This window comes from Dasypus novemcinctus, chromosome 11, assembly GCF_030445035.2.
Source record: "Dasypus novemcinctus isolate mDasNov1 chromosome 11, mDasNov1.1.hap2, whole genome shotgun sequence".
Lineage (NCBI taxonomy): Eukaryota > Metazoa > Chordata > Mammalia > Cingulata > Dasypodidae > Dasypus > Dasypus novemcinctus.
Window position 1 is genome coordinate 3,016,351 of NC_080683.1, and position 21,039 is coordinate 3,037,389.

The 21,039-nt window shown below is 57.4% G+C and overlaps 5 protein-coding genes across 11 annotated transcripts; 3 read left to right on the plus strand and 2 right to left on the minus strand.

The window, feature by feature from the left end:
• Positions 1 to 775: 775 nt before the first annotated feature.
• Positions 776 to 2,796, plus strand: APOM (apolipoprotein M). The gene is made up of 6 exons (XM_004467857.5): positions 776 to 957; positions 1,268 to 1,422; positions 1,719 to 1,792; positions 1,886 to 1,984; positions 2,155 to 2,253; positions 2,657 to 2,796. Exons 1-6 carry the CDS (start codon positions 847 to 849, stop codon positions 2,680 to 2,682), a joined length of 564 nt encoding a protein of 187 aa, XP_004467914.2. The 5' UTR covers positions 776 to 846; the 3' UTR covers positions 2,683 to 2,796.
• Positions 2,797 to 2,918: 122 nt separating this feature from the next.
• C11H6orf47 (chromosome 11 C6orf47 homolog) lies at positions 2,919 to 5,246 on the minus strand. Its single transcript, XM_004467855.5, has one exon. The coding sequence runs from the start codon at positions 4,362 to 4,364 to the stop codon at positions 3,474 to 3,476; it is 891 nt and encodes a 296-aa protein (XP_004467912.1). The 5' UTR covers positions 4,365 to 5,246; the 3' UTR covers positions 2,919 to 3,473.
• Positions 5,247 to 6,857: 1,611 nt separating this feature from the next.
• On the minus strand, positions 6,858 to 10,069 carry GPANK1 (G-patch domain and ankyrin repeats 1). 7 transcript variants are annotated; one of them, XM_071218399.1, is made up of 4 exons: positions 10,044 to 10,069; positions 9,027 to 9,084; positions 8,056 to 8,784; positions 6,858 to 7,457 (listed from the first exon to the last, which is right to left on the minus strand). In XM_071218399.1, the coding sequence occupies exons 3-4, from the start codon at positions 8,679 to 8,681 to the stop codon at positions 7,013 to 7,015; spliced, it is 1,071 nt and encodes a 356-aa protein (XP_071074500.1). In that variant the 5' UTR covers positions 8,682 to 8,784; positions 9,027 to 9,084; positions 10,044 to 10,069; the 3' UTR covers positions 6,858 to 7,012. The 7 variants fall into 7 exon arrangements, with proteins under 7 accessions (XP_071074500.1, XP_004467909.1, XP_004467908.1 ...); XM_004467852.3 differs by lacking the exon at positions 10,044 to 10,069 and adding an exon at positions 9,701 to 10,037 and having other exon boundaries at positions 8,056 to 8,781; XM_004467851.3 differs by lacking the exon at positions 10,044 to 10,069 and adding an exon at positions 9,701 to 10,037.
• A 164-nt stretch (positions 10,070 to 10,233) lies between these two features.
• Positions 10,234 to 14,150, plus strand: CSNK2B (casein kinase 2 beta). The gene is made up of 7 exons (XM_004467843.5): positions 10,234 to 10,394; positions 10,967 to 11,046; positions 11,743 to 11,845; positions 12,353 to 12,468; positions 12,914 to 12,989; positions 13,134 to 13,323; positions 13,912 to 14,150. The coding sequence occupies exons 2-7, from the start codon at positions 10,975 to 10,977 to the stop codon at positions 14,000 to 14,002; spliced, it is 648 nt and encodes a 215-aa protein (XP_004467900.1). The 5' UTR covers positions 10,234 to 10,394; positions 10,967 to 10,974; the 3' UTR covers positions 14,003 to 14,150.
• A 133-nt stretch (positions 14,151 to 14,283) lies between these two features.
• On the plus strand, positions 14,284 to 16,697 carry LY6G5B (lymphocyte antigen 6 family member G5B). Its single transcript, XM_023591525.2, has 3 exons — positions 14,284 to 15,088; positions 15,217 to 15,345; positions 15,641 to 16,697. Exons 1-3 carry the CDS (start codon positions 14,965 to 14,967, stop codon positions 16,024 to 16,026), a joined length of 639 nt encoding a protein of 212 aa, XP_023447293.1. The 5' UTR covers positions 14,284 to 14,964; the 3' UTR covers positions 16,027 to 16,697.
• The last annotated feature ends 4,342 nt before the right edge of the window (positions 16,698 to 21,039 follow it).

Below are 21,039 nucleotides of genomic sequence, written 5' to 3' on the forward strand. Positions count from 1 at the left end.
TGCAAACATCGCTATTAATTATAGTGGACTTTTACTTTGGACTTATCATGTGGAGGCTTTTGCTAAGGGCTTTATGTGCGTTAGCTCATTTAAATCCAATGAGACTAATGATTTGTCCATTTTACAGATGAAGAAACGCATAGAGATTAAACTGCCCAACATCTAATAAGTAGAGTTGGGGTTTGACCCCAGGTATGCCTGGTACCAAAGTCTTAACCACTGGATGATAATAGCCTCTTTCTTGACGATAAACGTTGAATGAATGAATTCACTTATGTGCCCGTAAACTTCTAGAATGGACATGCACTCTTTCCCCAATTATAACAGACTCCTTCAGAGAGAAAGCCTCTCACCAACTATGCCTCACTACCTGGTTCATACCTATTGTAAACACAGGCTGTACTGCAGATGATTTATTTATACTGCCAGTTTTCTCTAGACTGACTTCTTCAAAGCCAGGGACCGCTATCTTATCTTGAAATCCCTCGGACTTAGTCATTTCCTGACAAAGAGCTGAGACTCAAAACAGTTTGCTAAGTGAATGAATGAAAGAATCAAACATCTCTCCAATGCTGCACAGCACAGCAGATAAGGTTCAGCTCTGGGTTGAACTCCTGAGACACCCTGGACATATTAGGGTGCATTGTGGAATGGTTGCATCTAGAGAAGGGGGTGGAAGGCCCAAACACTAAGTAACCTGGCTTGGGCTGGAAAACAAGGTTGAAGTTACTCATTAGCAATGAAAAAGTCAAGGGTCAAGGCAAGGGGGCTGAGCGGCCAGCAGGGGAGAGAGCAGTTCAGGCACCAGCCACCCCACACAGGGCACCAGCTCCCTCCTGCCTGAAGATGTTCCACCAAATTTGGGCAACTCTGTTGTACTTCTATGGCATTCTTTTTGACTCCATAGACCAGTGCTCTCAGCACAGTCAACTGAGAACTGCAGGAGTGGAGAAAGAGGTATGGACTGGGAACAGGGGAAGCCTAAGGTGGAGGCGCTGGGGGATCCAGTGCATGGCTTTGGATACCTAGAAGCTACACTGGGATAGGAGGGGAGGAAGATGGTATGAGTGCTGTGACAACAAAAGCAAGGAGAAAAATGTTAGTTCTGTAGCCACCAAGGTGGAGACATGGCAGAATGGGGGGTGGCTACCGAAGTCATTGATGACTCCCTGTCATGGGTCTCACCCCTGGTTGGAAAGAAGCGGACAACACCCCCACCTGTAATTCTTGCTGTCCTGACAATTTACTCCTCGAATTGTCTCTCCAGTTCCAAGAGTCCCACCTGGGTCGGTGGTACTTTATCGCAGGGGCAGCTCCCACCGAGGAGGAACTGGCGACTTTCGGCCCCGTGGACAACATTGTCTTCAACATGGCTGCTGGCTCTGCGCCAACACAGCTCCGGCTTCGCGCCACCATCCGCACGTGAGTGGTGAGGAGCCAGGAGGCAGCGGCGCCAGTGGGTGTGGTTTCTGCCCAAAGCGTGAGCATTCATCGAGCAAAAGTAGGGTGCTTGGCTGGTACCCCCACTATTCTTGGCTCACTGAGTTCAGTAGCTCTCTTTCCCCTGGAGGAGAAAGATAGGCCTAACCATTATTTGGTAGCTTGAAACTTAAGGGGATCCAGACTTCAACAAAGAATAAGATGGAATGAATGGAGGCTGGGCCTAAGGGCTTGGGGTGTTTCTCAGTCTGTCCTCCCTGCTGCCACTACCTCTGCAGGAAAGACGGGTCATGTGTGCCCCGGGAATGGATCTACCGCCTGACCGACGGGAGCACCGTTCTCAGAACTGAAGGTTGGTTCTCTCCAGCCCTCGCCCTCCCCACATCCTCTGGGCTTGCTTGGTTTTGTATCTGTCCTCACCCCCTGGTATCACCCATCCTAACAGGCCGCCCCGACATGAAAACGAAGCTCTTCAACAGCTCATGCCCGGATGGAATCACGTTGAAAGAGACAGGCCAGGGTTACCAGCGTTTCCTCCTCTACAGTGAGTGGGGATGCAAGGCAGGACAGGTCGGAGGGAAACAAGGAAGGCAGGAGAGCCCCTCACTCCTGCCGCCTGGCACCGTCCCAGGAAGGGTGGGCACTCGTGGGAAGTACCCACCAGAGTGGTGCCTGCCGAGCAGCAGGGCTGACTGGCTGGCCCTGACCTTCCAGATCGCTCGCCAAACCCTCCTGAGAAATGCGTGGAGGAATTCCAGGCCCAGACCTCCTGCCTGGACTCTAAGACCTTCTTACTGACTCCGAGGAATCAAGGTGAGGGGTTAAAGTTCCATGGAAGAGGACTAGGACTGAGCAGGTCTTCTGGGGGTGCTGGATGAAAAGGGGCTTGTGTAATGTCATTGGAGGGCATGGCCAAAGGCTGAAATCCTGAGTGGCGAGGCTGACCTCTCCATCGGTGTCAGAGCCTATGATGGCACCAGAGGGATTTGGTCAAGGAGTGGGGTGTCACCTGAAGGAGTCAGGATGGGCTCTGAGCCACCCACAGGAGGGGCTTCTGAGTTCAGAGTGGACCAAGGGGGCAAAGGGTCAGACATGGAAGGGACATGACACAGGGAAATGAAGGAACACATTCTCTACCTCCGTTACCACCCACCTTGCTCCTCTCTACGGGGGCTTCCTTCCTTTTCATCCTCTTTTCTCCCTCCTCCCACCACAGAGGCCTGCGAGCTGTCCACTAACTGACCCGTGGCCTCATCCATGCCTTCAGGTGGACAGGAGTGGAGATTGTGCTGGGGGCGAGAAGCTGGAGACTTCCAACTTCCTTTCAAGAAAAATAAAGATGATTTTTCAATCCTCTTCTCGTTCTGGGGTTCGTCTCTGATCATTCCCACTCCCCCCATTTTGGTACTCCCCGTGGACTCCACCACCTGAACCCCCAGCTGGACGGCGTCAGGAAGGACAGAGTGGCAGCAAACATGTACTTTGTAGTGGTATATTTAGAATTCCATGTGACATTTATTGCTGAGTGAGCAAAGCCCTAACCACCGAGTGGGCCCCTTCCAAACCCCCAGTCCACCCACCTAGCAGCCCACTCTTCCCTCAGTGGCTCAGATCCTAGGAGCCGGGGGACTTCTTGGGCCCCCCCACCACCCACTTATGCCAGAGGTCAGTCTGTGCTGCTCTGGCCTCCTTCCCTCCCGGGGAGCTTCGAAAAGTGATGAGGACACTTGAGTCTTTATTCTCCCTATCCCCCGCCCCCTTTTTTGAAAGTGGAGGTTGAAAAAAAAAGTAAAAGCAAAAAAAAGTAACAACAGCTGGTGAATCCAAGGGTGATGCCCCCTCTCACACGATGGACACTCTAAAGCAGCCTTTTTTTCTCCCGTGTGTGAAGAGGGGTCCTGCACCCTCACATCCTGGAGTTTCTTCCCCATCCCTGAGGTTCCTGTACTTCCAATTTGGGTCATGACTACCCCCCCATTCTTCTCCTAAAGGCCACACAATCTTCACCTCCTGCCCCCCACCCCACCCCACGATCACAGCCCCTTCCCCGGAGCTCCCGTCGGCTCCTCCCCCTCCCTCCCTGATCGCTCAGGCTCCCAGTCAGGGGCCCCTTCCTCCCCGCTGGGCTCCCTAAGGCTGACAGCCAGCACCAGGGCCTGCAAGAGGCCAAAGAGACAGGCGAAGTGCAGGGGGTGGGCGGTGAGTAGACTCAGCACGGCGTGGAGCCCGTGCAGGGCAGCCAGGAAGGACAGAAGCCCGTGCAGCCAGAGACCCAGCGGCCCGCGCAGGCCCAAAGCGTCCAAGGCTGCCCGCAGCGGCCGCGAGCACAGCCCCAGCAGAGCTGAGGCCAGCAGCTCCAGCAGGTGCAGGGTCAGGTTCGTGGAGATCTGAAGACGCTCCTCTGGGCCCCCCAGATACAGCGAGGGATCCTTTGCTCCACCACCCGGCTCGCCCCGCAGCCAGCCCAGCAGCTTCTGGCGCCGGCCGGGCTTCTCCACTGGGGCTTCAGACCCAGGGGACCTCAGTAGCCCTTCAGGGGGCACCCCAGGTCTCCTCAAGCCACCTGAGTCCACAGGATCCCAACCCGGTTTGGGAGTGCCCCTTTCAGCCTCCAGTCTCTCAGACTCTTCAGCACCAGTGACAGCCTTCTTCCCCTTGAGGGAACCCCTTCTTTTGCTCCCCAGCTGCTCAACTGGGGGCTCCCGGTTTAGTTCTGGGCCAGTCCCAGAGCTCCTCTGTGCCCCTGGGCCCTCGGCTTTGGGAGGCTCCACATCTCCCATGGTTTCTGGGGCGCTGTCCCAGTCACTCCCTGAATTCTCTGGGGAGCTGTCCACTTGTCTCGGTTCTGGGGCAAGCAGGTCAGGCCTCGGTTTCCGGCGGCCCCACGGGCGGGGTAGCCAGCCACCAAGCCGCCGCAGGAACATGGTGGCGGTGTGCAATGAGCCCCCAAATTTCGGGCCTCCTTCCTCGCACCGCTCAGGCTCTCAGGTTTGGGGGCTGAGGGTCTCCTCAGAAGCAGGCCAGAGTGCGCGCAGGCTCAGGCGAACAGGTCTCCGCTGGGCGACGCCGTCCTACTCTGGGTCCGGAAGTGGCTCCCCAAGTGCCAGAGCGGTCATGCAGACTAGACTCGGCAGGCAGTCGCTAGATTCTTTTTCAGTTTTGGGGTAAAGAAGGGAGGTACGCCCAAATTCGTGCACAACTCCCCAAAATACAGGATTCCACAGACTCTCAGGATCCAGCAAGGCCTAGGTCACCCCCAAAAAGTTTCTTCCCTGTGTTTCTGGGTTTGCTTCCCAGCAATCAGCACCCCAAGTTCACTCACCAAGGCCACGCCCCAAGGTGTCCCAGAAACTGGAGAGGCGGTGCTGCATCAAAGAGGGAAGGAAGGAAGGAAGGAAGGTGGCCTCGAGTCCCCGGGCGCCTGAATCGGGAAGGCTTGAACTGCTGCCCCAAGGCAGCTGGAATAGGGAGCCTCCTTGTGTGGGGGTGGGGTGGGGTGGTTGGGGGATGTCCAGCAAACTCCCGCCAGCAGCGGCGTTCCTCCCCCGATCTGGGGCCTATGAACCCTGCGTGGCGCCTCGATCGGTCCTCGAGCGCGCAGCCGAGACGCGGCCTTCTGCAAGGTCAGGCCGGGGATGTCCTCGGAGATCCCGGTCACGGGGGCAGAGCGCGGGCCTGCCGGGGACCCAGGCGTCCGGGCGCTGAGCGCAGAGGCCCCTCCCCAGCCCAGCGTCGGGGCCGCGGCCTGGAGAAGCCGCCCGGAGCCCGGAAGCCTCGAGAGAGAGAGGCGGGGGCGGAGCCCGCAGCTCGCGGGGCGGGCCCTGCGGACGCCCGCCCCGCGCCCGCCCCGCGCCCCGCCCCGCCCCGCGCCGCGCCGTCAGATCGCGCCGTCAGGGCGCAGCGCAGTGCGGGGCCGCCGGGGCCGCCGGGGCGCTGCGCCTCGCTCTCCGCCGCCGGGACCCCGGGGCCGGCGCGCTTCTCCAAAGCCGCCCGCTCCCTCCTGCGCACCCTTCCCTTCGCGTTGCATCTTCACGTCCTGGACTTGATGAAAGGCTTTTGGAGCCTTGGGACTTGGACAGCCCTTCTTCGTCCCTCTGTAGGCAGATTTTACTTCCTGAATTTTGGTACTGGTGATACCGAGCAAACCCTCCCAAGCAGCCTAAAGACCAATCTGTGAGACACCGGCGTTTCAAAGCGATGTTTGCGCAAGCAAAGGAGATCGCTGGCCTTGAGGGGCCCAAAAACTGACTCCTGGCTCTGCAGAAATTCTAATATTTTATAACATCAGGATGCGATTAACTAGGGTGGAGCCAGCACAGGTTACTTCATTAATAAACATTAGGGGGCCGAACAGAATGGGGGTGTGTACCAGAGTGAGTCACAGGCTCCGGGATAGGACAGTGCAGTCACCATCACAGTAGTGACACACGAGAGCGAGCCTAGCTTTAAACAAAGACAGCATCGGTCTAGATTTACCATGGGGATAGTAAGCATACACGAGGGGGAAGCTGAACCTAGAGAAGCTGTAAGCAGGGTAAGACCGGCTTGGAATGACCATCACAACAGCAAATCTAGGCCAAGTCTAGAGTGAATAAAAACAGGGACGAGACCTGTTTGGAATGACCATCACAATAGCAGATCTAGGTTAAGTCTAGAGTAATCATAAATATGATGAGACCTGTTTGGAATGACCATCACAATAGCCAGTTTCAGTAAATTCAGATACTGACTTTTGGCTATTGGTTATATAAAGGCCTCTATATAATGATTTAGTAATAACTGTTTGTTAAATTCTTAACCCTCGGTTACAGTAGTGAGTGCTTCATGTGTCTGGTAGCGGTTATGAGCAGGACCTGGCAGTGGGGAAAGACAAAGGCCAACAAATTGGATGTACTTCCTGTTCTCAGGAGTTTTCAGGTAATGAAATGAAGACCCCTGGCTTAAAGTTGACGGTTGGGAAGCCAGAGTTCTTGTCCTAGTTCGGCCAACAGCGCAGACTGGAGAGTCCTAGGCCTCCCGGGCCTCCCACCACACTGAACTCTTCTCGCCAGCCCCTACCCCCCATCACTTTCTCTGTCAGCCTTCCCCTCCTCTGAACGAATGTCTCGTTCATATTCTTAGCACACAGTATTTGAACTTACGCATGTCAATCAATGGCTGAACTGGCTGGAGTGGTCAGGGGAGGCTTCTGGAGACTCACCCAGAGCCAGGCAATTCCAGGTTCAGGGAGTTTGAAAGAACAGGTAAGGCACTCCCAGCAAGGGCCAGGACCTGAGAGTGAATCCAAACTGGCAGGGAGATGGCCCCAGCATGCCACCTGGAGGCACTGCCCTTTTGGCTCCAGTGGACCTTGCTCATGTGACCCCCGTACTTCTGAATGCTTCCCTGGAACACTTACAAAAAGTGAATAAACCATGTAAAAGGGAGAAAACTGATTTATTTCTCCTAGCCCCTCCCGCCCAAAAGGCAGACCCCACGGAACAAAACCCGAGGGTCTGGGACCTGGCAAACCCCAGGGAGTAGAGGCCAAGCTTAGGCGCCAGCAGCAGGGCAGGCCCGGACCTCACCAAGGTCAGAACTCAAGGCTCATGTACCTCCTGAGATCGCGCTCCCAGGCCCTCCCCTTCTCCTCACGCCTTCTCTCCTCTTTCCGGCTGAGAGTGGCCACTCGAGGGGCTCGCTCCCTCCCGGCCACGGCCCGGGTATCCCAAGCTGGAAAGTGTGTGACCCGGGGCTGGGGTGGTGATCTGTAGCCTAGTCCCTCCTGGTCCCTTTTGAGGACAGTGGGGATGGGGCTGGCACGGCCCTCGCCCCGAGGCCCCAGTCCCATCCCTGGTTCCCAGCCCCCCCTCAGCAGCAGCTTGAAGCCTGGATTGGAGGCAGAGACTCCCGGGGGCAGGTTGGAGGGCTGGGGAACCCAGGACAGCGACAGCAGGTGAGCAGTGGATGTGCTGTGGTTGGAGTCTTGGAAGTGGGCACCACAGGTCTCGCAGTACTGGGGAGAGGGGGAGTGGGGCCTGCAGAGAAAAAAGAGCTGAGTTAAGGGTGGGGGTTGCAGGGCCCAGGGGAAGGGCACGGATGCCTCACAGGGGGCTGGCAGGGTGGGACAGGTTCCTTCCAGCCCTCCTAAGGAACAAATTGCTTTCCTCCCCATTAGCAAAGAGGAACCCAGATGGGAATGTTTGGGAGAAGAGATGGTAACCAGGCCTCCAAATGCTCTTGGGGGAGGGGGAAGGAATAATAATGGTAATAATAACAGTGGTTACACCTAACATTTGTATAATGCTTACTAAATGGCAAGCACCATTCTAACAACTTACATATACTAACCCATTTGATTCTAATCAACAACCCTGTTAGAAAGGTGCTACTGTTACCCCCATTTCTCAAATGAGGAAACTGGGGCACATACATGTTAGGTTGCTTGCCTAAGTAAGCAGAGTCAGGATTCAAACCCAGAGAGCTCAAGTCCGTAACCACTCTACTGTACTACCTTATCAACCAACACTGGGGGTGGGGAGAATCTCTCAGGTCAGTTCTGGAGCCTCTGGTAGAGAGTGACTGGGAAGGGCAGGACACACTGAACTACGTTCGTGGGCTAAGGCTTCCCCTCACCGGTTCTCTGGGCTCCTCCTCTCTCCGTGGCTCTCTCTGACCATGCGGGCCACCTCAGGGAAGCCTGCTTCTTCAGCCAGCTGGGCAGCATCCCGGCCACCTAGCTCACAGACTCCCACCCAGGCGGCCCCGCGGTCCAGGAGATAGCGCACGGCTGCCCCCTGGCCTGCTCGGGCAGCACACATCAGGGGAGTCCACCAGAAGGTGTCCCGGGCATTGATGTTCCCTCCGGCTCCCCCTGCTTCACGGGGATCCAGCAGCCTTTGAAGTTCTGCCAGGTCCCCCTCCTGGGCTGCCCTCAGTATCCACTGAGTCATCTTGTCCTCGACTTCAAGGGATCTCCCTTGTCCGTGTCTCCCCAATGCTGCCGTTGCTGCTGCTTCTGCTACAGGCATCCTGCTCATTCTCTTCTTCCTCTTTCTCACCCTGGAAGGCTCAGGTTGAGGAGATATCTGAGGTTCTGGGGGAAGGCTCTCATCCCCGATGAGGGCCTCGTAGAAGGCCCGGGCTGCAGCCCCATCCAGGGCTGGCTCTGGCTCCTCAGGCGGTGGCTGCTGCTGCCCATCTTTCCAGAGGTCGTTGGGGTCACTGGCTGGGGTGAAGTTGATAAGAGAAGGCCTGGGCATGGCTTTGGGAGTTGAGGAAATGAGACTGGGCAAGGGGAGGCTGGGACAAGCAAGCCAAGTCCCTAGAGTCCCTGCAATGACCAGATCTACTTCCAGAGAGCTGCTAGGATGAGAAAAAAATTAGCTTTAGAGTCAAAAGACTGCACGTGCCCCAAAAGTGACCCCAAAACCTAGGGCCCTGAAGGCCTAAGGACCACAAGCCATGTGTGAAAACATGAAGCCCTATCTCTTACCAATCTTTAATGAGGAAAACTCCCCTAAGACAGTCGCGCAGAGGTCCTGGGTCCCGCCCCCTTCCCCCACCAATAATTAGCACCAGCCTCTTTCACCTCGTATAAGACATACCATTCAGAAAAACATCAGCCTGGTTCTTTAAATCTTCCTCGATACTATTTCGGGTTTCCTTTCCAAAAACAATAAATAAAATAGACAGATATAACACTTCCCCGGAAGAACCTCCCGTCTCTTACAACTTCGGTACAGCAAAATGACGCTATTCTAGTCACAGATTCCAATAGCCACAGGACAGGAAGGCGCATGCGTGACAGAAAGAAAAACAGAAGTGCATGCGTGACAGGGGGAAAAAAAGCACTTGGGGCGTGCGCAGAGCGCCGGGTTCGGTTTCCCGCCCTGGAGTCGTTCCCCTAGTTTGCGCGCAAGGGCCGCGTGCCCAACTGTCGCGAGGACCGCGGAGGAGCCGTCGGTTGAGGCCCTGCTTTTACATAACGTCCCCACAATGCCCTTCGCCTCCTTCAAGGTGGGCCCCCGCTCCGAGCTTAGTTTCGTTTGGAACTTGTGAAACCACGCCCTGGCTTAAGAAAAGGCCTTAAGGAGGCGGAGGGACACCTGTGGAACGCCGACGAGCGGTGACATGAAATAACGTCACGCTGCCCCTCACCCTTATTCTGACCAGGGTTCGAAGGTCACACGTAAAGGCCCGCAGAAGGCTCCATTCCCCCGGTCAAGCTCTAAGAGATGGAGAAGTGCAAGGGGACAAGCGGCAGGACGGCTGGTGCCACCTCAGGTTAGCGCGCTGGACCGCCGTGGTTCTCAGGCCGCTCAGCCCAGCCCAGCACGGATGCTGGCCGCACCCCCGCCGCCGGAGACGGGGGCATGGAGCGAAGCGTGGGGCCCTGCCGGGGATTCCAGGGACGGGCCCGACTCAGGCGATCAGGCAGTCTGGCCGGGCATGGAGTCAGTTCCCTGAATGGCGGCGCTACGCCGGGACCCGAGGATCGCTCGGCGAGCGGAGCTGCGGGAAGGACTAGAGCCGTGCTCGCTCCTATCCCCGCCCCATCCCGGCCCCTTAGTACCCCGAGCACGCGACTCTTATTTGCCTGAGTCTCTAGCCCCGAACGCTACCTCGGACTTCCGCTTCCGGTAGCGACTCGCTTCGCCCCGCCCCCGAGAGCCGGCCCCGCAGGCCCCGCGACACCAGGGTCGTGCGCGGGTCATCCTGGGATTCGTAGTCCGCTTTCCCCGCATTTCGCCAGTTTCTCCCGACCGGAGACTTCATCTCCCGGCGTCCCCTGCGGCGCCCGACCCTCGGCGCTTGCGCGTCGCCCTCTTCCCTACCCTCTCCAATTTCCACTCCCCCCCACCCCGCTTCTCCTGCCGCGGTCGGGTCCGCGGCCTTGGCTGTGCGGGTAGTCGCCGCCTCTTGAAAGCGCCAACTCCCCTTCCCCCTCCCCGGCCCTGGCCCCCGTCTAGCAGGTGAGTCTGAGGTCGTCGCTGCGCGGAGCCCCCCCCCCCCCACTGTCCGGGCGCGGGACATGGGGTCTCCGCGCCTTGATGTGGGGGTGGGGAAGGAAGTGACCCGGTCCGGTACCCAGGGAGGGAGGGATGTCCTGTGGAGCGGAGGCGGGAAATGCGAGCTCCCTGAAAGGGGACTAAAGAAAGAACCCTGGGTCAAGGCGCCGGGAACATGCAGAGCCCTGCAGCGGTGGGGAGTGCGACCCGCAGGCCCCGCCGGAGTTGATACCGAGGGAGGAGGGCCCTGGCGTTCAGGAGCGCCGGGGATGTGGAGAGGACTAGTGACACGAGATGTATAGGCTTCTCGCAAGCGATGGTGGTGGAACAGCACAAAACTTCTGACTGCGATGAAAAGGGGTTGTGGCTTGTAAAAAGGAGAAGAGGGCTACCCTAGGGTTCTTTAAGAAAAGGTGGCTCCAAATTCCTCTGTGGTTGCAGGGCAAAGTGTGGGAGGAAGGCGGCTATTAGGGGAGGAGATAGTGAAGAGCAGCTCTGGGTCATCAGCTTAACCTACGCCCTTCATTTCCCTGCAGAAGTGAAGATGAGCAGTTCAGAGGAGGTGTCCTGGATTTCCTGGTTCTGTGGGCTCCGTGGCAATGAATTCTTCTGTGAAGTAAGTTCTCTTCAACTTCTTTATGTGCCAGCACATCTTCACATATAATTCTGGCCCCAAAAATATTCCCCTGCTTTTCTAGCTTCTCCAGTTTTCTCACGTTTCGATGAAATCTCCCTGCTTTAAAAAAAAGTATTTTCTCAGTTCTGCATAAGTTGTGGTGAAGTGGCAAGACTAAGGGTCAAGTACCAACCCGACTATCCTCCAGCAATGTAACATAACATTGGACGTGTCTTTTTCTTCTTATTGCTAGGGTGATAGTGGCAGTACCTATGTCAGGTGGTTATTAGGAGTGTTGCATGCTGAAAAGTTTTGGAACAGCCTAAAGAGCTCAAGCTGTTCAGCCTCCACCTTCCTGGGAGAGCCAGCTGTCTCTCAGGAGAAGTCAAAACTGGTTCCTAGAGATGGGTGGTGGTGGTGGTGATAAGGAATAGGGATAGGGAATATGAAAAGAAGGTCTCTCCAAGCAGGAGGTTGGTGTACATGTTTATCCTTAGAACGGGAAAGCTGAGGCTTTTATGGGCGGGAGTGTGTGTCAACTGGGAAGAGCTCGGGTACCATTGCTGATTTGGAAGTGTGGACCAGGCTAACAGAAGTGGCTACGCTGAGGACCGGGCGTCAGTTAGAGCAGCTTGCGGGGCCGCGGCCCGGGATTCTGCTGTGGGTTGGTTCCCTTTGACCTCCCTGCCCTGACAGGTGGATGAGGACTACATCCAGGACAAGTTCAACCTCACAGGGCTCAACGAGCAAGTGCCTCACTATCGGCAAGCTCTAGACATGATTTTGGACCTGGAGCCTGGTGAGGGTTTGTTGTTTGTTTGTTTTTGTTTTGTTTTGTTCCCCTTTTCTGCAAATCCCTGGCTAGTTTCTTCAATTTCTAAAAAATTTTTTGGTTCTGTGGCTTTATTAACCCAAAATCCCTGCTTTGTTCAATCCTCCATTAGATTCTTGCCTACTTTTATGACACCTACTACATGTTCTTTTGCTTTCTTACTCTATAATTAAGCTGTGTTCCAGAATGCCCCCTTTCCCAAATGTCTTGATTTTTTTCCCCTTTCTCTTGCCCTGCGCCTACCAGACTAGAGTTCCACATTCTGCACTGGACATCTTTTTTTTTTCATTTATGCATTGGGGAAAGACTTGGGAGGGAAAAAGAAAACAGAGGCTACAGAGGTGTAAAGGAAAGTCAGAGGCCCAGGTTTATGGGTCAAATGCTTAAGTGGTAGGTGGTGGGCACCCCGGGTATGGGTGGGGCACTTAGGAAAGCAGAATGACAGAGTTGCATTTGGGCCGGGGCATGTTTCAGATGAAGAGCTGGAGGACAACCCCAACCAGAGCGACCTGATTGAGCAGGCAGCCGAGATGCTGTACGGACTAATCCACGCCCGCTACATCCTCACCAACCGCGGCATCGCCCAGATGGTGAGGCCTCTGCCCCGCTCGACTTCTTCTGAGAGATAAGAGAAGCAGAGTTTCCTGCAGCAAGAAGTTATACATTTCAACTTTCCCAAGGAGTCTAGCTGGAAAGAGGGGAAGAATCCCAGAACCTGAGCCTGGGGACTGAGTCCTGACTCGGGGTCGTGTTAAAGAGGGCGTTTGTTTTCAGGGCGGGAGACAGGACCCTGAACGGAAGTTGCTGTGGGCTGCCTCCTCAGGGCGCCAGCGGCGAATGGCTCTGGTGGTCTGCAGCCTGGCCGACTGGAGTAGAGGAAGCAGAGGAGCCTGAAGCCCTGTCTGGGCCAGAGAGGGGGTCTCTGGCAGAGGCGGGAGGATTGGGGGACGGAGAGATGTGGGTTGGGATGAGGAGGGGTCAGCGCCATGTGGGTTGCTCTTTCATAGCTACCCATCTCCATTTTATTCATCTTAGTTGGAAAAATACCAGCAGGGAGACTTTGGCTACTGTCCCCGTGTGTACTGTGAGAACCAGCCAATGCTTCCCATTGGTGAGTGTTGGAGAGGGGAGGGGAGGGCGACATGCAGCAGGCCCCCTGGGAAGGAACTGGGACTCAGCAGGATGGGACCTGAGTCCTCGGGGGCTTGGCCAGGGTTGCAGGGTGTCCGTCTTGCTGAATCTGGCTGTCTCCCAGGCCTGTCGGACATCCCAGGCGAGGCCATGGTGAAGCTCTACTGTCCCAAGTGCATGGACGTGTACACACCCAAGTCGTCGAGGCACCACCACACAGACGGCGCCTACTTCGGCACTGGTTTCCCACACATGCTCTTCATGGTGCACCCTGAGTACCGGCCCAAGCGGCCTGCCAACCAGTTTGTGCCCAGGTGGGGAACAGACAGTTACCAAGGGTCCAAGGAAGGGCCTGGGAGCCCTTGGGTGTCCCAAAGCCAGGGCTTCTCCCTGCTGAGACACCTTGAACAAGTTACTTAAACTCTTTAGTTTTCAGTTTCCTTGTCCATATAAAAATGGAGTTGATGACAGTATGTACCTAGCCAGGGTATTTTTAAATATTAAAATTGCTTAGGGAAAAGTTTGGGACTTGAAGCATTGTTTAAATGTTAGGCTGTTTCCACCACTATCTCACATGCTCGGCCTTCTGCCAGGGAATCCTTGGAGCCACGGGTTAAACTCGGTTCATCTTCTTGGAGCACTAGTTTAAGTCAGGTTGTGGGAAAGGTTCACTTTTATATCGAAGCAAGTACTGGTGTATGTCCTAGAGCTTCAGTTTTACTGGATGCTTAAGATCTACCCCCAGATATAATATTTTCCATTGCAGAAATTTGGGAACTGCTGCCGTTAAGCGTTGAGCAGGTCCATGGAGGAGCTGGGGGGAGGGGGGCAGGAGCGCAGACCCCCAGCAGGGCCAGGATGGGGCTCACCCTGCTGCCTCTCTGCCCTTTGCCCCGTCCCAGGCTTTATGGTTTCAAGATCCATCCGATGGCCTACCAGCTGCAGCTCCAAGCCGCCAGCAACTTCAAGAGTCCCGTCAAGACCATCCGCTGATTCCCCACCCTACCTGTCCCTCAGTCTTGGACGACCCTGTTCCTTGGCTGCCACCCTTTCAGGAACCCTTTATGGTTTTTAGTTGTTTAAATTAAAGGAGTCATTATTGTGGTGGGAATATGAAATAAAGTGGAAGAAAAGGCCTTGAGCCAGTCTGCTGGTGCTTGGGGCCACGGAAGGGAGGGTGGCAGCATGCTAAACCTCAGGCCCTCATGGCCCGCCCTCCCCAAGTTGAAACCCGGAGCAGATTTGTGCCTGGTGGATTTGGGGGATGTTCTCAGGAGAGAACTGAGCAGAATTCTGAGGACTGGGTGTGGAGAAGTGCACCGTCACAAGGAAAAGACGCAGAGAAGCATCAGCTTTCAAAGACCAGAGAGATAACTTGTTATTTTAGGGGCCATCTAAGGCTGCCTGTTCATACTGTAAGAGACATAATGAAATTCGACAGTATTGACTTTCGGTTTTGGTTTCAAAGGGGAAGTGGTCCCCCAAAAACAGCTGTGAGAGGTGGAGAGAGGAGGGACTAGGTCCAGAACTGCTGCTCAGTGGCCTGTGGGCCCCCTGCTGGGAGAGCCCGTGCTCCGGCTGGGAATGCTGGCTTCCCTGGCCGGGTGTTCCCGGGGCCTCTGTCCATCCCTCGTGTGGGGGAGGAGGCAGATGGTCCCAGACACAGACGTTCTGACCCACAGACACTCGGCGGGAGGGACGGGGCTCTGGGGAACATGCAGGACAGAGTCTCCTGGATGAACATCCAGGTGGGGCCCAGGTATTTCCCCTGAGCAGGCCACTGCTCCCACACACAGGAACCAGACCTCGTGGGTGAGGACGCACTGTCCCTCCTGCCGAGGTAGTAACTTCCTCTCTCAGCCCAGAATCCTGCCCCAGGCAGGGCTATAGCTCTGCACCTACAGCAGCCCTTGCTCAGACTGTCAGAACTACCCTCCAGCTCAGGATCAAGGAGCATGGTCACAGGAAAGTGGGGTTTCAGGGCACCTGCCAGGGAATGCCCTTCTCCCCAGAACTCCACAGTGAAGGTCCACGTACTTGTGGGCATGCTGGTCATGGTGGGCTTCTCGGTGGGAAAGGGTAAGTGGGGCACAGGGACAGGGAGGAAGGGGTGACTGAGTCCAGGAAGGGGGTGGGGTGGGCTGGGGCCCAGAACACTCGTGCTCCTGGCAGGACAGCTCTCATCCCTCCCTCTTCTGCCCCCCCAGCTCCTGCTCCCAAAGTCCGGACCTGCCACTTCTGCCTCCTGGAAGACCCATCTGTAGGCTGCATCTCGGGCTCGGAGAAGTGCACCGTCAGCCGCCCAGCGCCGTGCATGGTGATCACCATCTTCCGCAGTGAGTTGGGTCCCGGGAGAGCGCCGCTGGCCTGACGGCCCAGGGTGTGGTCTGGCCTCTTACTGAGAGGGCTCTTCTTGGGGCCTGGGGTGCAGAAAGGAGAGAGGAGACTCTTGGAAGAAGGGTCTCAAGTCCAGGGGAGCTAGCTGGGCTGTTCTGTTTTCTTCTGACCCCTTCTGAAAGAGCCTAGGATGGCAGTCTTGTCTGGATGGGGGATGGGGGGAGCCAGTGGCAGGGTTGCCAGGCGTGGGGATCTGGGGGCAGCAGGGGTTAGTGGCTGTCCCCTCTCCTCCAGGTGCCAAGGTTCGCTTCATCATCAGGGGCTGTGGACAGTACAATTCCTACCGCTGCCAAGAAAAGCGCAATACCTACTTTGCAGAGTACTGGTACCATGCCCAGTGCTGCCAGTACGATTACTGCAACTCCTGGTCCAGCCCCCAGCTGCAAAATTCCCCACCCGAGGCCTCAGACAGGCCCCTGGCCCTGCCCCTGCCTGAGCCCCAGATCCACCAGCTCTACCAGGCCCTGGACCTCTCACTGCCCCTGCCCAGCTTCCATGCTGGGCAGGAGCCCGAAGGCCTGGAGCCCCTGAGCCTGGGTGTGCCCGTTGCCGACCTGCGCCGCACCTACCTGTTTCTCAACAGTTCAGGACTGTTGGTTCTTCCTCGGGCTGGACCCTGACACCTCCTGCCTCCCAGAGTACACTCTGTTCCAGCATCCGTCCCCTGGCGGCCCCAGTATCCTGCGTGCCGACTCGGAGGACACCCACGCAGCTGGTCACTGATCGCTCAGGGCTCCCTCCTCTGCACCTCCAGCACTTGGGGGCCTTGGTATAATCTCCTTCCCAGAAACCAGTAGACAGTGCGCCCAGTAGGCCCTTCCTTCCCCCGAGGAGAGCGTCTCAGGCGTGGCGTCTCCCCAGGCGGGGCTGGGCAAGGCGCAGTGGTCTCTTCCATCCTCGCCCGACGTCTGCGTATTCCATCATCTCCCTCCGTCTTCCCAAGACCGCCTTCAGTCTGGTCATGTGCCAGCTCCACGCAGATCCAGCCTTGTGTGCCCTGCCTCTAAGACCCCGTGCCAGGCTGAACTTGCAGCAAGGATGAGGGGTAGGCTTGTGGCAGATTCCCTGCCTGGGCGTTCTGGTGTCCTTGCCTCACTCTTCACCCCCCACTCCGCCTGGTCCCCCGTTTCCCTCTCTCTGTCATCTCTGGCCCAGTCCCTGGCCTCCTCAGCCTCACTCGTGAACCTCACTGAGTCCTGACACCCATCTCCCTAGGTGCCTGTCAAGAGGAGAGGGGAGAGTCTGTCCAGCTCCTCAGTTTCCCTCCACAATAAACCAGAACTGGGATAAATCTGTGTCACATTGTTTGTGGGATCAGGCTCAGCTGTGGGATGGAAACGGGATTGTGGGGCCCTGCCCACACCACTTGACCCTTACGGCACTCTCACGGCCTTCTCCAGCGGGTCCACTTCGATCCATCCCTCCCTCTAGCTGATCTGCTCAACTGGAGGTCAAGGAGGAGAGGTGCTTCCCAACCCTGACATCCCCCACACAACCTAGGGAGTTAGACCCAGAGCAGGCCAGGCTTCTCACCCTAAGCGAGGAGGCGAACTCCTCTTTAAGCCGAGGAAACTGAGGAGTAAAGCAAAGGGCCCGGCCCGCCTCTCACCGTCCAGGGGCCAAGGAGCCTGGGTTCCTGCCAGCAGGCCCCGGTTCTTTTCAAGGAGCGTGGCACTCCCGGGGCGAGGGGAGTGCAGAGTGCAAAAACGGGGCTGGAGTGGCCGGCTCTTTCGTTTTTGTTTATTTTTGAAAAATGGGAAACACACAGAGCAATAATGAATGTTTATAACTCAACCTTTCCCATACATTCAGTAAACACCTGGGCACACTGCTCTGAGCCGGGCCCTACCTCAGGCCCGGGACTCGCAGAGGTGTACAGCAAGGAGTCTGCCCTCCCAGTCCCACAGCCCAGAGCTGACGCTTTGCAACCTTTTTTTTCTGAAAAGCTGTGTGGGGGCCAAGAGGCTCAACCCCAACTCTGCCAGCTGGGTAAGTTGGTCTCTCTAAGCTCACTTTTAAATAAGAGTCCTTGCAGGACAGAGACCATGTGCAAAGATACGCAGGGCCTGGCATGCACTGCTTGGTGAACACGGGCTGTTGAGGTCTGTGTGGCAAGCGGAAGGCTGGGAAGACCCCCACATACGCCCACCTTAGAAATGTGCACACAATCCTTTTGCCCTGTTTATTTTTAACTTTTTTATTTCTCTCCCCTTCCCCCCCCTCACCCCCAGTTGTTTGCTCTCTGTGTCCATTTGCTGTGTGTTCTTCTGTGACCGCTTCTATTCCTATCAGCAGCATCGGAATCTGTGTTTCTTTTTTTCCTTTTTTCTTTTTGTTGCATCATCTTGTGTCAGCTCTCCGTTTGTACGGCGCCATTCTTGGGCAGGCTGCACTTTCTTTCGCAAGGAGCTGGGCAGCTCCTTATGGGGTGCACTCCTTGCGCGTGGGGCTCCCCTACGCGGGGGACACCCCTGCGTGGCATGGCACTCCCTGCATGCATCAGCACTACACATGGCCAGCCCCACACGGGTCAAGGAGGCCCGGGGTTTGAACTGCGGACCTCCCACGTGGTAGGCGGACGCCCTAACCATTGCGCCAAGTCCACTTCCCTTTTTAACTATGTTGACAACACAAGTTTGCACATACCAAAAAGTAAACTTTCGTAACCAGCCCCCAAATCAGGATAAAGCCCTTATCAGTGCTTAAAGCCTCTTTCAAAGCCCCTCCCAGGCACTCTCCCCAACTCTCTGTCCTTTCTTGTGGCAGCTAGGGTGAGTTTCACTTGTGTACTTGATGCAAATAGCAGCATGCAGTAGATATATATATATATATTTTTTTAAAATTAAACATCAGTTGTATTGATACATACTAATAAAGCATACAATTCATCCAAAGTGAACATCAATGGTGTTTGCATAGTTTGCATTCATTACTTCAATCATTATTACAGCATTTTCTTTATTTCAATAATAATGAGCAGACAAGAAAATTCTTCACCTCTGTTTCCCCTGCTATACATAGCTGCTATTTCTGGCTATTTTCGCACAATTATTCATTAAGCAGTTTTATTGAGATATACTCACATACCATACAATCTATCCAGAGTGTATAATCAGTGGCTTTTAGTATAGCCACAATGTTGTGCATTCATCACCACAAAAATTTTAGAACAATTTCATTACTCCAAAAAGAAAAACCCCGCACACCTTCTCATGCCTTCCCCAGCCCTGCGTGACCGTAATCTGATCTCAGCAGCTTATTTTCTTCAGCTCACACTTTGCCCACAGCTTAGGTCACTGGATCTCTGTGGCCCTCTAAAAGCCTGGGCTCTGGTGGGAGGTACCAAAGTCAATGTCAGTTTTTCTTCTTTTTAAGGTTTATTTTATTGACCCCCCCACCACGTTGTTGACACCGGCTGTCTGCTCTGTGTCTGCTCGTTGTGTGCTTGCCGCTTTAGTGTTTTCAGGAGGCACCAGGAGGGAGACACCCAATGGCTCGAGCCACCTCTGCTCCCGCAACGTTAGTTTTTAGGTCACAAGATGGGGGCAGAAAGAGAGGTACGAATCCCCAGGGTGTCCCCCTTTCGTTGGGTCCGTCTTTCCCAATAGCCTCTGACCTTAGTGGAGGATAGAGGAAGGCCGAGGTCCAAACACCTGGAGGCACAGGACCCCAAGGCCTGGGGTCAGGGAGGAGCCTGCTCAGGTCCTCGAAGGGGCGGCTGGGCCTCGGGGTCAGCGCGTCGGGCCGCCGGGCCCAGCCTCTCCCCGCCATCCTCCCGGCCCTGGCCCTCTCAGCCCCAATCCCGCCAACACAGAGCCCGCCCAGCCCTCCCCCACCACCACCCTGGCCCGACAGCATGGGGGTGCCCCAGGCCCTCCCCCCACATCACCCTGGCCTGACAGCATGGGGGTACTGCAGGCCCTGCCCCACCCCACATACCACCCTGGCCTGACAGCATGGGGGTGCCCCAGGCCCTCCTCTCCCCACACCACCCTGGCCCGAGAGCATGGGGGTGCCCCAGGACCTCCTCTCCCCACACCACCCTGGCCCGACAGCATGGGGGTGCCCCAGGACCTCCTCTCCCCACACCACCCTGGCCCGACAGCATGGGGGTGCCCCAGGCCCTGCTTCCCCCCACACCACCCTGGCCCGACAGCATGGGGTGCCCCAGGCCCTCCCCCACACACCACCCTGGCCCGACAGCATGGGGGTGCCCCAGGCCCTCCTCTCCCCACATACCACCCTGGCCGGACAGCATGGGGGTGCCCCAGGCCCTCCCCCCCCCACACCACCCTGGCCCGACAGCATGGGGGTGCCCGAGGCCCTGCCCCCCCCCACACCACCCTGGCCTGACAGCATGGGGGTGCCCCAGGCCCTCCCCCACACACCACCCTGGCCCGACAGCATGGGGGTGCCCCAGGCCCTCCTCTCCCCACACACCACCCTGGCCCGACAGCATGGGGGTGCCCCAGGCCCTGCCCCCACACCACCCTGGCCTGACAGCATGGGGGTGCCCCAGGCCCTGCCCCCACACCACCCTGGCCTGACAGCATGGGGGTGCCCCAGGCCCTGCTTCCCCCCACACCACCCTGGCCCGACAGCATGGGGGTGCCCCAGGCCCTCCCCCCCACACCACCCTGGCCCGACAGCATGGGGGTGCCCCAACCCTCCCCCTCACACCACCCTGGCCCGACAGCATGGGGGTGTCCCAGGTCCTCCCCCCCCACACCACCCTGGCCCGACAGCATGGGGGTGCCCCAGGCCCTCCCCCCCCATACCACCCTGGCCCGACAGCATGGGGGTGCCCCAGGCCCTGCTTCCCCCCCACACCACCCTGGCCTGACAGCATGGGGGTGCCCCAGGCCCTCCTCTCCCCACACACCACCCTGGCCCGACAGCATGGGGGTGCCCCAGGCCCTCCTCTCCCCACACACCACCCTGGCCCGACAGCATGGGGGTGCCCCAGGCCCTCCTCTCCCCACACACCACCCTGGCCCGACAGCATGGGGGGTGCCCGAGGCTCTGCTTCCCCCCACACCACCCTGGCCTGACAGCATGGGGGTGCCCCAGGCCCTCCTCTCCCCACACACCACCCTGGCCCGACAGCATGGGGGTGCCCCAGGCCCTCCTCTCCCCACACACCACCCTGGCCCGACAGCATGGGGGTGCCCCAGGCCCTCCCCCACACACCACCCTGGCCCGACAGCATGGGGGGTGCCCGAGGCTCTGCTTCCCCCCACACCACCCTGGCCCGACAGCATGGGGGTGCCCCAGGCCCTCCTCTCCCCACACACCACCCTGGCCCGACAGCATGGGGGTGCCCCAGGCCCTCCCCCCCCACACCACCCTGGCCCGACAGCATGGGGGTGCCCCAGGCCCTCCTCTCCCCACACACCACCCTGGCCCGACAGCATGGGGGTGCCCCAGGCCCTCCCCCCCCACACCACCCTGGCCCGACAGCATGGGGGTGCCCCAGGCCCTCCTCTCCCCACACACCACCCTGGCCCGAAAGCATGGGGGTGCCCCAGGCCCTCCCCCCCCACACCACCCTGGTCTGACAGCATGGGGTGCCCCAGGCCCTGCTTCCCCCCACACCACCCTGGCCTGACAGCATGGGGGTGCCCCAGGCCCTC

Bases quoted from the DNA above. Each gene is read 5' to 3' on its own strand.
- LY6G5B (XM_023591525.2), top strand. From the start codon at position 14,965: ATGGTCACAGGAAAGTGGGGTTTCAGGGCACCTGCCAGGGAATGCCCT. The intron at 15,089-15,216 runs GTAAGTGGGGCA...CTGCCCCCCCAG, and splicing joins GGGCTTCTCGGTGGGAAAGG to CTCCTGCTCCCAAAGTCCGG. The intron at 15,346-15,640 runs GTGAGTTGGGTC...CCTCTCCTCCAG, and splicing joins GGTGATCACCATCTTCCGCA to GTGCCAAGGTTCGCTTCATC.
- CSNK2B (XM_004467843.5), top strand. From the start codon at position 10,975: ATGAGCAGTTCAGAGGAGGTGTCCTGGATTTCCTGGTTCTGTGGGCTC. The intron at 11,047-11,742 runs GTAAGTTCTCTT...CTGCCCTGACAG, and splicing joins GCAATGAATTCTTCTGTGAA to GTGGATGAGGACTACATCCA. The intron at 13,324-13,911 runs GTGGGGAACAGA...GCCCCGTCCCAG, and splicing joins GCCAACCAGTTTGTGCCCAG to GCTTTATGGTTTCAAGATCC.
- GPANK1 (XM_071218399.1), bottom strand. From the start codon at position 8,681: ATGCCCAGGCCTTCTCTTATCAACTTCACCCCAGCCAGTGACCCCAAC. The intron at 7,458-8,055 runs GTGAGGGGAAGC...TTTTCTCTGCAG, and splicing joins AGGAGGAGCCCAGAGAACCG to GCCCCACTCCCCCTCTCCCC.
- APOM (XM_004467857.5), top strand. From the start codon at position 847: ATGTTCCACCAAATTTGGGCAACTCTGTTGTACTTCTATGGCATTCTT. The intron at 958-1,267 runs GTATGGACTGGG...TTGTCTCTCCAG, and splicing joins CTGCAGGAGTGGAGAAAGAG to TTCCAAGAGTCCCACCTGGG. The intron at 1,793-1,885 runs GTTGGTTCTCTC...CCATCCTAACAG, and splicing joins CACCGTTCTCAGAACTGAAG to GCCGCCCCGACATGAAAACG.
- C11H6orf47 (XM_004467855.5), bottom strand. From the start codon at position 4,364: ATGTTCCTGCGGCGGCTTGGTGGCTGGCTACCCCGCCCGTGGGGCCGC.